Source organism: Microtus oregoni, unplaced genomic scaffold (assembly GCF_018167655.1).
Source record: "Microtus oregoni isolate MIOR12 unplaced genomic scaffold, Mior012 000063F_ref0000156, whole genome shotgun sequence".
NCBI classification, from domain to species: Eukaryota; Metazoa; Chordata; class Mammalia; order Rodentia; family Cricetidae; genus Microtus; species Microtus oregoni.
This window is the reverse complement of record NW_024543873.1, coordinates 7,995,152-8,007,131: the sequence shown is the minus strand read 5'-3', so window position 1 is coordinate 8,007,131 and position 11,980 is coordinate 7,995,152. Positions and strand designations below refer to the sequence as shown.

At 37.3% G+C, this 11,980-nt stretch overlaps 1 protein-coding gene across 1 annotated transcript in view; it reads right to left on the bottom strand.

Moving 5' to 3' along the window:
- Positions 1–9,522: 9,522 nt before the first annotated feature.
- Positions 9,523–11,980, bottom strand: part of LOC121439843 (sodium- and chloride-dependent neutral and basic amino acid transporter B(0+)-like) — a 28,985-nt gene continuing 26,527 nt past the window's right edge. The window contains exons 12-13 of the mRNA XM_041640454.1: positions 11,000–11,167; positions 9,523–10,038 (exon numbers count right to left, since the gene is read on the bottom strand). Coding sequence (XP_041496388.1) covers positions 9,892–10,038; positions 11,000–11,167 — 315 coding nt within the window. The 3' untranslated portion in view covers positions 9,523–9,891. The remainder of the gene's footprint in view (positions 10,039–10,999; positions 11,168–11,980) is intronic.

Below are 11,980 nucleotides of genomic sequence, written 5' to 3'. Positions count from 1 at the left end.
AGAGAGAGAGAGAGAGAGAGAGAGAGAGAGAGAGAAAGATTTGGGGGAGAGAGATCTAGAAGTTGGAAATATGGCTTGTGAGTTAGGAGCATTGATTTCACTTATAAAGGGTCTAGTATCAATTCACAGCACCCATATGGAAACTAACAACAGGCTATAACTAGAGTTCCAAGGGTTCTGGCCCTTTTTGATTCTTAAAGGACTAAGCATGCACGAGTTACACATACATATGTGTAGACAATCAGTCATGTGTGTGTATGCATGTATATTATGTATAAAATAAAAAGCAGTGGAAGCATGAGAGATTTTCATATTCATATTTTCATGTTCATGAATGGATAACAAAGTATTTTTACTATACATAACCAGATTTTATTCAGCTATAATTCAAAGTGAAATTATGAAATGGGTGAAACTGAGAGAAAAAAATGCTGAGCAAAGTAACCCATGCCTAAAGACAAATGCTATATGTTCCATCTGAGATGACAATCCTAGCTTTGATGCTTTGATTCTGGATGTTTAATACCAAGTAGATATTTAAAAAATAGGAAAGTCATATGAGGAGATTGCCTTAAGGAAAGGGTTATAATAGAACAAAGGGAAAAAGAAAGAAAGGAGGTAGAATAGTGTGGGCAGTAAGGTTTAAGCAGAAAGATGAAATAGGGTTGAGAAGAAAAGTGTATGCAATGGGAGGGTAGATAAATATAGATGAAGGGAGTATAAAGAAGCCAAGAGGACGCCTACTGTCTTGTAACCCAGATAAAAAAAAATAAAAAAGGAAATGAAGATAGTTATCCAGCATTACTTTATGACAATGCTCCTAGATAATACAGATTACTGAACATAGTTCCCAGTCCCAGATATCAGATACCTCCACAGGATTGTCAATGAAGCCACAGAAACTGCCTCAAGCAATACATGCTCTTGTCAATCCTCTTGGCTGTCCACCAGAACTAAAGGATAAGATCACTTTATGGAAGAGACCACATATCTTGGTTGTAAGATATAGAGAAAACACACTGGCATTGAGCTCTAAACTTCCTCCATGTTGGCTAGCAGTCAAACCACCTGAGGGTACTGAGTGGGCAGGTGGGGGAAAAAGACACCCTAGGGCTTGCTGAGCCATGAACCCTTTGAACCAGAATTCCAACCTGTTCGGCAAAATATGCTCCCCTGCATGAAAGGCTTGACTGTGGTGGGTGTAACTAACTGCTCTCCGATTGGCTTTGAGGCCTACTCTGTAGGACAGCAGGATAGGCATTACATGTCTGGTACTGTGAGCCCTGGTAATAATCCAAACCTGGGATGGTCTTAGTCCCAAGAAGGAAACTTATGACTGATGCTTAACAAAATTAACAAAAAAAAATCCTGCTTTTTCTTTTTATTCTTCTCTCATACAATTTGATCACTGGCTCTTCTTCCTCCATTCCTATAAGAGAAGGGCCTGCTTGTTTGTCCGGCCTCCTTAGCCCCAAAATAATGACACGGAAACTATATTCACATGGCAGTGGCTTACTGGCAAAGCATGTCTGTCTCTTGTGGCAGCTCCATGGAGTCTCCTGACTCTGCTTTCTTCCTCCCAAAATTCAGTTCTGTCTTTTCTGCCTACCTAAGTTCTGCCCTATCAGGCCAAGGCAGTTTCTTTATTCATTAGCCAATACAAGCAACACACAGAGGGACCTCCCACATCACATCCCCCCACTCCTTTGAACATCCCTCTCTCCCAGATCCACTGCTTCTCCATTTCCTTTCAGAAAAGATCAGGCCTCCCATTGATGCCGACCAAGTACATCATAAGAATATAAATAAGACTAGGCATAAACCCTTACATTAAGGCTGGGTAAGGCAACCCAGCAAGAGGTAAAATGTCCTGAGAGCAGGCAAACGTGTCAGAGACACCCCATTCCCACTGTTAGGAGTCCCACAAAACCTCCAAGCTAAATATTCACAGCATGTGTGCAGAGGACCCATGTGTGCATAGATTAATGCAGGCCCTGTGACTACTGCTTCAGTCTGTACATGCCTATGAGTCCTACTAAGCTGATTCTGGGGACAGTGTTCTCCTGGTGTCCTCTACGCCTCTGGCTCCTACAATCCTTCCTCCCCCTCTTCTGTGGGGTTCTCTGAGATCCACCTAATATTTGGGTGTGAGACTTTTCATCTGGTTCCATCTGCTGCTGGAGAAGCCTCTCTGATATGACTGGAATAGGCCCTGAGCTATGAGTATAGAGCAATATTATTAAGAATCATTTTATTGATTTTTTTGGCCAGTCATGTTTGGTTCTTCTATCCCAGGCCTCTGGGACATCCAGCTTCTGGTTCCTAGCCATTCAGGCAGAGTCGGACATGACCTCCCTCTCATGACAGGGGCCTCAAGTGAGACAAAGCATTGGTTCCACTTCCAGAAGCTCTGAGTCACCATTGGGACCCACCCATTGATCTGCCTGGAAGGGTCAAATAGAATAGATTTTACTAGCAGACTGGGACAAGATGGAGACAGGATGGGGGATCAGATAATGGGTAGCCGGAGTGAGAGAGTGCGTGAAGAGAGGACTGGAATTGGTGGAGTATTTGCGGGGGTGGAAACCTCATACAGTGGAAACTTCCTTGAATCTATGAGGTGTTAATAAGTTGATATTCTATATCCCCCATTATCCCTAGTAGTAATGGGGGATATAGAGTATCAACTGGCCTTCTCTTGTAGCTAGGCAAGGCTTCCAGTGGCCAGTCTGGATTGTGTTCAATTGAGTTGTTGTCTGAGGGGATCCTATGAAAATTACCAATATAACCCAGGCTGTTGCTAAATCAGTGTGATGCTCTCTACAAATTGACAGCAGGGACCCCATTGCCGAGGGCAACATCCATACAGCTCATTGAACATTGAGTGTATCTGGAAAAAAAAAAACTTGTTCAAGTGAATGATGGAGGTTACAGTTGCAGCAAAGGCAAGCATCTTTAAACAACAAAGGAAGAATGAATGTTTTTGGTTTCAGTCATTTAATGGATCTGTCTGTAATCTGTGCTTTTCTCGGCATCTTTCTAATGAAATTCCACCCCCATTTTCTCTTTCTAATGACCTGGTCCTACACCCAGTCAGGCAGTGCTCAGGGACCACCCCCTTCCTGCTGTCCTGGATGGTTCTGCTGGGGGTGGGATTATGAGGTCACAATGAGGAGTGCTGACCTCATCTGCACTATATAAAATGGTGAAGCAGGCTCCTCAAGTCAGTTATCACCAGGAGGTAAAATAAAGCTCTAGATACCACCCACCACCTTGCCTGCCTAATTCAGCTGCCACTACACCCTTGCCTGGTGGCAGGCACCAAGGAGCAACAATGAATATCACACGCATTATTGTGGTCAGTGTTTTCATCGCTCTTGTTCTTTCTGTATTGAAATTACTATATAAGGTAAGCCATCTAAGATTAGACTCTCCTATGATTAAACTAGCTGAATATGTGAGTGGGCATATGACTGCAAGATCACGGTAAAAGGAAAGGAACCAAGGGAAGGACATCAGTTGCCACTTGCCGTCTCTACAGAGCCCTGGTGTTTGTTGTCTCTCTCATATGAGCTTCCCAAGCTTTTACTGCTGTGTTCGATAGTTGTGGTGAGTTGGGAGATGGACATAGATCACTAGCAACTTGTTCAACTTTCCAGGGATCCTCTAACTGTGAGAGAAGAGGAAAGTTGTAAGCGCTGGTTCCCCACCATCAATGTCTCATTTTAAAAATTGGCCCCTTTTCTTCTATAACTTCTCCCAATTCACCCTACACTATCCCATTGTGAGCTTTATGGGTACTGAGAATTATTTTTTCGCTAAACTTTAGTGTCCTGGTGTTTAAAGTCATAAGCACTTTTACATAGGATTTGTGACAGGTATACCACCACACTTTCCAAGGCAAAAACAAGGCACTTTGGCTTTCCAAGGGGGCCTCCATATTTTTCCTTGAATACATACCTGCACAAAACACTTGTGAATCAGTTTTCTTTCAACATTTTTAATCTAATATATTTATTTTACACCTGACCACAGTTTCTCCTACCTCCTCTGCTCTCATTCCCTCCCTCCACCTCTCCTCTGCCCCCACCGCCATCAATCCACTACTCTGTTTCTGTTCAGAAAGGGAAAGGCCTCTCATGGGTATCAGTAAAGCATACCATAACAAGCTGTGGTAAGACTAAGCACCTCCCCTTGTATTCAGATTGGGAAAGGAAATCTAGCATGAGGAATAGGTTCCCAAGATTCAGCTTAATTAAGAACTGGGCACAGCCCCTGCTCCCATTGCCAGGAGTCCCACACATAGACCAGATGTCACAATGGCACATATATGCAAAGGACCTAGATAGGTCTAGGGTCACGTGCCTGTGGCATTCATCCTCTGTAGCCACAGCCTGAGTGGAGCCTGTGCAGGTGGCTGGAAGCCATGGGCACCTGTCAATCACTGTCAGACAGACAAGTAGACCCCTAGAGGCCCAAGACAAGAATGAAGAGACAAACGTGTACATTCCCAAGCAGATTCCCTGGTTGTTGGTTCAGACTCTTTGAGTTCCTTTGAGTCAGGTTGTTTCTGTTGGTTTCCTTGTCATGCCCTTGACAAATCTGGCTCCTATACAGTCTTTTCTCTTTCTCTTAGCAGGATTCCCTGAGCTGGTCTAATATTTGGCTATGGGTCTCTGCATCTGTTACTGGGGGAAGGCTCTTTGATGACAATTTGGGGTATCACTAATCTAATAACAGGCGATGACCAGTTCAGGCACCCTCTCCATTATTGCTGAGAGTGTTAGCTGTAGTCATCCTAACTGATTTCTAATCTCTTGGTGTTAGCGGGAATCAGTGAATTTGTCTAACTAGATTGTCATAAGGTAGGATTTGGAACTTGCCTGACTGCAGTAAACTACTTAAGTATAATAAATAAATGACTTATCTGTAATAGATAACCATATACAAGCCACCACAAACCCATTTATTTTATTTTTTATATCAGCACACAAAATTTGGATATCATTATGGCATTTTCCAACAAAGCATGTTACAGTTAGTTGGTTCTCTTTGTTTCTCCTTTCTCTTCATCACCCTCATCTCCCTTCCCTGCCTGCCTACCTCCTTGTATTCCCTGCCCCCTTTTAGCTTTACTGTCATATGTATTTTCTTATTCCCCTCTACTTTCATGCAGAAACACTTTCTTCCGATTGGTTCTTCTTAATAGATGTTTTGACTTTATCTCTGTTTATACCCATTTATAGGTATATATGTACAGATTCATACTAAAGTCTGCTTGTAAGAAAGAACATGCCATTTTTGTCTCTCATAATTTGGGTCATTTTAGTTATTATTAAATCTTCTTTTTCATTTTTTATTAAATAGTAAGTCTTCTAAATACATATATTTCCATGCAAATTTTATTTTTCCTTATATCTGAGTGAAATTTCATTTTATATATTCATTAAATTTTCACTATTTATTTCTTTGTACACATTTATGCTGGTTGCATTTCTTAGCTATTATAGATAGAGTTAGCAAACCTCATGGATGTGCAGTGATCTTTTGGGTAAGATACAGAGTTCCTTTGGAAGTATGCTAAAGAATGGCACACCTAGGTCACATTGCATTTTAATTTTTAGAGAACTCTTAATATTGATTAATGAAATTAATTTACTAGCTTGCTTGCCCACCAGCAGTGAATATGGGTTACTCTTTCTCTACATCTTTGGTAATTCTGTTCTCATTTGTTTTCTTGATGGCCATCTTTTTAACTGGCATGAGATGGAATCTCAAAGTTGTTTTAACTTGCAATTCCCTAGTGGTTAGGGAAATGAACTACCTTTTAAAAGTGTTTCCTGGTCGTTTGTATTCCTTCTTTTGAAAACTATTCATTTTAGTAGCCCATTTATTGATCTACAGAAGACGTTAGCAGTTTAAATTTAGTAGTTCTTTGCAAAATCTGGGTATTAGTTTCCTCTTTGACATACAGCTGTCAAAGATTTTCTCCCAGTCTGAAGCTATTTACTCCACTGATATTTACTCTCTGCAAAACCATTATAGTTCTACTTGTTAATGATTGGAGCTCTTCCCTGTGTTATAGCAGTCTCGTTTCAGATGTTTGCTGCCTCTACCTACATCTTGAAGCGTATTTCATATCTTTTACCGTGCACCAAAATCAATCCAAAGTGGGCCAAACATCTTAATTTAAAATCACAATTCATTTTAGGAATCAATTCCTCCTCTTATCTCATTTTTTTCGTTCCACTCTAAGCCACCCATCCATAGCCAAGTTCCTATTTGTCCTGTTTTGTTTTTCTTCTGCCAGGGCTCCATTAAACTGCATAAGTGTAATTACCTTTCCAGACAACTGTATGAATGGCTATCACGATCACTTTTATTTTATTAGCATGCTAAGTGGGCACTTTATGTATATTCAGTTATTTCAGGTCTGAATGTGAATCTTTTGGTGGTTCAAATTTCAAATGAAGTACTTTAACATAAAAATCAAGGTCATGGGTAGAGGCCACTAATGGACTTTCCAGAAAATTGATAAATACAGCACATCAGTATTATAAGACAACTTCTGTGGCTTTTTTTTTCTCTCAGTTTATACATAAGCAAAACATACTTGTGAATCAGGGTCACCCTTCCAAACTAATCTCTAGTTCTTAGGATGAATCAGTTGGCTTTTATAATTAAATTGGTATGAGGTGAGGTCCAGAAATTACCAGGCTGTGATAAACCATAATGTTATAATTTCTTTTGCAGATGATCTCATATAAGAGGCCATCCAAACGAAGACGAGGCAAAAAACGGTCTTCTAGTAAAAAAGCAAACATTCACGCTCATGCTTTGAATTATAAAATGTTAACTGCACCAACTTACAGATTCTCCAATTACCCGAGAACATCGTTCAATATGAAAACATTGCAATACAAGATTGATAAACCAGAATATTTCATGTGTTTCAAGGGCTTATATGCCTATATGAAAACCAAGAATCCCCCTTTGCCAGTGGAGAATGATTATAGCGACAACAGTACATAAAATGTGATGGGATTCAATTGATTGTGTTTCTTAAAGGTGTGGAGGTGTCCAATACAGATTCCAGACACTTACTGTTTGCTTGCATTTTGTTTTAAAAATTACTTACATGCATTGACTAATATTGTTATATTATAAGATTGTTATATTATTGGGGAAGGGTGTAGAAGCACACAGAACAGAAAAGGAAAGACAGTTCAAAACTTCATAGCTGACAAAAAAATGATAACTTCATTTAAGCCTGAATATCTTCATCTAATGGATTGCAGTCTATTACTCCATTTGTCCAAAGTTTTAATTAGCATGAGAAGAATTACATGGAACTATTTTGTCCATTATGCACATGACCACTTGTTATTATCATCAAATCTTTATAATGAAAAGAAGAGAAGCAATATATGCTTGGCATAAATTAAGATGATTATTAAGATCTATTTCTTCACACCTGAAGGTAGTGATACAAGGCTTTAAACTACTCCTTTTGGTTAGGATTTAGAAAACATTTGATTCCATTACATTCTCTCTCTGCCCAAATTTTCCCTAGAGAATCCAAATGTCACCTCTAAAGTTTGCATGCACATATTTAATTACTGCAAACCCCAACCTTAAAATAGCACCAAAATACAATTTTTAATACAATTTGAACAGCATGAATAAAAAATTTTCTAAGCTTTGGTTAGTCATCTATCTCACATAATATTCTATAAAATAAAGTGTTACTGGGACTAAATTTCTTTATGCTTGTTCACGAAATTGGGTCTGTCCACAAAGAAAGCCTTCCAAATATCAAGGTAAGTTGATCTTATATGTGAATTATTGAGATTTATTATTTATAGGTCTATTGCTATGCCTGCATGCCACCTCTTTTCAGAATCATTTACTTATGCTTATTAAGAGACACCTAAATCAGTTTACTGCTTTGATCTTTAATCAAAAGAAGAAAGGAGGAGATAAGATGCATGAGAAAATTGTTCCCTCTTGGTACTCAGTTGCCAAGTACAAATTAGCTAGCAGTATGTGGTTCTTAAAAGTTTGTTTGTTTGCTTGTTTTTGTTTTTTTTTTGTCACAGTTTCCTTTGCTTTTATCTTGAAAGCAGTGGACTCACTCTCTCACCAAATGCAAATCCACTTCCCCAGAAAATAATGCCTAAAGTTTTAGTCCTATTATCTCCTAAAGCTTAGCGTAACTTTTAAAATTTTCCCTATCTATTTAGGTAGATTTTAATATCCTGAGCTGTGAATTTTAAATCATATGTCAAAAATACATAATAACGCACAAGGTATCATTTGTGAGTAAACCAGAGTACAAAAATTTTATTGGTGACAACTAATTAGAAATTAACAATTAATATATGAATACTTTATTTAAATTTTTATTATGACAACTAGTTAACAATTGGCATCAATTAATATATGAATACTTTATTACTCTTAGACAAAAACAAAAGCATAAAAGACAAGATTATTGCCCTTCATCTGTTAGATATATATCATTATAAAAATGCCAGATCAGTAACAATTTAATCCAAATTCTATCTGCAGTTAAATTTAGAATTCAGAGAATGTAATGAACTACTTATTACATTATTATAAGCCATGAGCTGGCTTTTTAAAGCCCATTCCCTGTGGTGGAATGCCTTGCTCAGCCTTGAAGCAGGGAAGGAAGAGGCTTGGTCCTGCCTCCACTGAATGTGCCAGGCTTTGTTGACTCTCCATGGGAAGCCTTACCCTTTCTGAGGAGTGGATCAGAGTGGATATGCGTAAGGAAGTGCAAGGGAAGGAGGGGAAGGAGGGGTATCTCTGGTTGGTGTGTGAAATGAATAAAAAATAAAATATAAAGAAAGAAATTAAATAAATGAGTCATGGTTTTATTCCAAATACAACCTGAAGAAGAAAGATACTATGAATAGTAAGATATACTCAATATTTTAATATTACATTTTCTAGACTTCTCCTTTTCTGACCAACTGTTCCTCATTTTTGTCTCATTTCACTCTCAAAATAACTTCAAAGTTTACATAGAGAATGTGAACCATAATAAATGTATGACATGTTTGGACATATTTGGATCATAGGTATTAAATAGTCTGTATCATATATAGTTCTCTCCCTACATACTTGTGACATTCCTTTTTAAATGAGATTTATTTGCTTGTATTTTTGTGTGGGCATGTTTTGCCTGAATGTATGCACACCATATGTGTGCAGTGTCATGGAAGTCAGAAGAAGACTCCTGTAACTCCTGGGACTGGAGTTACAGACAGTATTTGTTATCATGTGGATGCTGAGATTTGAACCTACATCTTCTGCCATAGCCATTGCTCTTAACCACTGAGGGATCTCTCCAGGCCCCATTTGTGACTTGTACATGAGATGACTTTGTGTAACACTTGCTTTTAACTACACTGACTTATTGTTTCCCCATTCTATGAATAATAAAAGTGAATATTAAGTCTGCAGAAACAAATAATGTCTATAAAATCACCAAATACAAAGTGTGACTACTTCCTAAGTAATCATCTCACAGAAAACCTTCAGTATACTAAAAAAAGAGAAAGAAATATTACAATAATATTTACAAAATGTCATTGTAAAACAACTGGGTTTACAAAATGTCATTATAAAATAGACCTGGATATATGTATTAACAAATAACTAATCCTAAAGTGAAACAAGCACATCAGTCAACATTCATAGATTCACATTTTATATTTCATTCTTGATTAGGTGATAAAAGTACTTACAACTCTGTACTGAGCATGGCATGTACATTTCTCTGCTTGATTGATGCACAAATAAATTAAAACATTTCCCTAGAAAATCACATTATATAACAATCAGATATTTTTCAAAAGGCACATCTTATTCTGGCTTTCTACTGTCACTAATAGTGGGGATTTCGTGGTCAGTCTCCTTTGAAGGTTCAGCCATGTCTTTATATCTCTCCCCACGATGTTTTTCCAGATATGGGACCCAGTTAGAAGCTGGTCTACAGCAGCTTATGATACGCTGAAAAGCAATAACAAAATCTCTCTATTAGAATTTAAGCGCTATCATCTTTTTTAAAAAGCAAGTATTAAACTACACGTTTATTGTAAGTACCTTTGCTAGCACCAATGATATAGCAATCAAAGAAATGTGACAGCCTAGATTCTTAAAACACCACCAAACAAGAAATTGTAGACAAAAATATTGTTCCTAATAGTTAATAGAATTATTCTACTAAACCAAAACGTAATGATTTAAGAAAAAAGGTAGATGAACCAATTAGAATAACAGTGGCATTCTAGGCAGCTTTCCTAAATTCATTTCAGTCCTTGTCACAGAAGGTCAGATGTGCAACTGGAATATGCTTCAAAAACTGAGATAAGGTCTACTTATTTGGATCTGTTCTTGGATATGCATAGGAATTTATTGAAATTAAGTATCTTAAGCTTATCTTGTCATTGTTCTAGTATGAGACTTAACTCTATCACCCTAAGCCTCTGTGGAAGAAAGATGATTCAAGGGCTATAAAAAATGCAGACAATTTAAGCTCATTCAGTTTAAATACACTATTAGGATTCGTATTATAGCCAGATGAAGATTCAAAAGAGATTATATATAGAAGAAACAACTGAGTCACATGCTTTTTGACATCTACAGGATGATTGGACAAATAAATAGATCACAGTTGTTACATGCTGAAGAGTGTAATAGGGCCTGAGGAAACAGTAACAAATGTCTACAAAAAAACTGATAGTAAAATACAAGTAGATATACAAATTATATTACCATATGTATTATTTATTACAATATATTTTTAATAACATATATAATATAATCTCAAGCATGATGATACAAGATGTAGAAGTAATCAGAGGGAAGGAAGGGTGATTATTTTCAACCCAAGTACTCTGTTATATCTTCTACATAATTAATCTGCCTTTATCACAAATGCTTATATAAAATAAGAATTCAATGTGCTTACTTGAATAATGTTTCCTTCAGCCTTGATTATTTTTATGATTGCCATAATTGGTATCCAAATAATGCAGAAAATAATCATACACCAGCCTAGGGCAACTCCCCAGTCAGGATATGGAATATCACCATAATCAAGTCTATGAAATTTCACCAGTGACCAAACTAGAATGGCCTAAGAAAGTAAAGCATTAAAAAGACAAAGTTAAAGACTAGACTTGGTGCTATTAATGAGTCACAATTTGAAGTTTATCAAACAATAAAATGAGGTTATAATTAAGGAACTAAGACAAATGGATAACAATTCAGAAGATAAGAATATGAAATGAACCAAATTTTTAGTTTTGCTTAGAGAAATTTTGAAAATTTAAAGCCACCACTTATCCACAGAAGATCTATTTACTCAATATCAAGACCCTTGATTATATATAAAATAAATCTGAAATTTATTTTACTAAAAAAAGCCTTTAATGCCTTTTCTTTTACATTATTTCTTGTGTGTGTGGATATTTTGCCTGCATGTCTGTTTGTGGATCATATGCCTTCCTGGTGCCGAAGGATGCCAGAAGAAGTCAACAGATGCCTTCAAACTTAAATTACAGTTGTAAACTGCTATGCAGATGCTGGGAATGAAACCTAGTTCTTTTGGAAGAGCAACTAGTGCTCTTACCCAGTGAGTCGTCTCTCTAGCTTAATTTTTTATATTTTTGGAAATAGGTTCCCCCTATTTATTCCTGGATGGCCTGGGTGTAGAATAGGTTGGCCTTGAACTCAGAATCATATTCCTGCTTTCTGGCACTTGAGTACTGGGATTAAGCACGTCTATCTCTGTGCCAAATCATTTACTTTTTAAGAGGTAAAAGTATAAAAATTAACATAACTTGAGTGCCATATTATGTTTTCATATATGAGTACACTGTGTAATGTGTATATCAGGCTAAATACATACCGCTTAAAATGTTACCCTTTATGGCAATTGTTTACATAA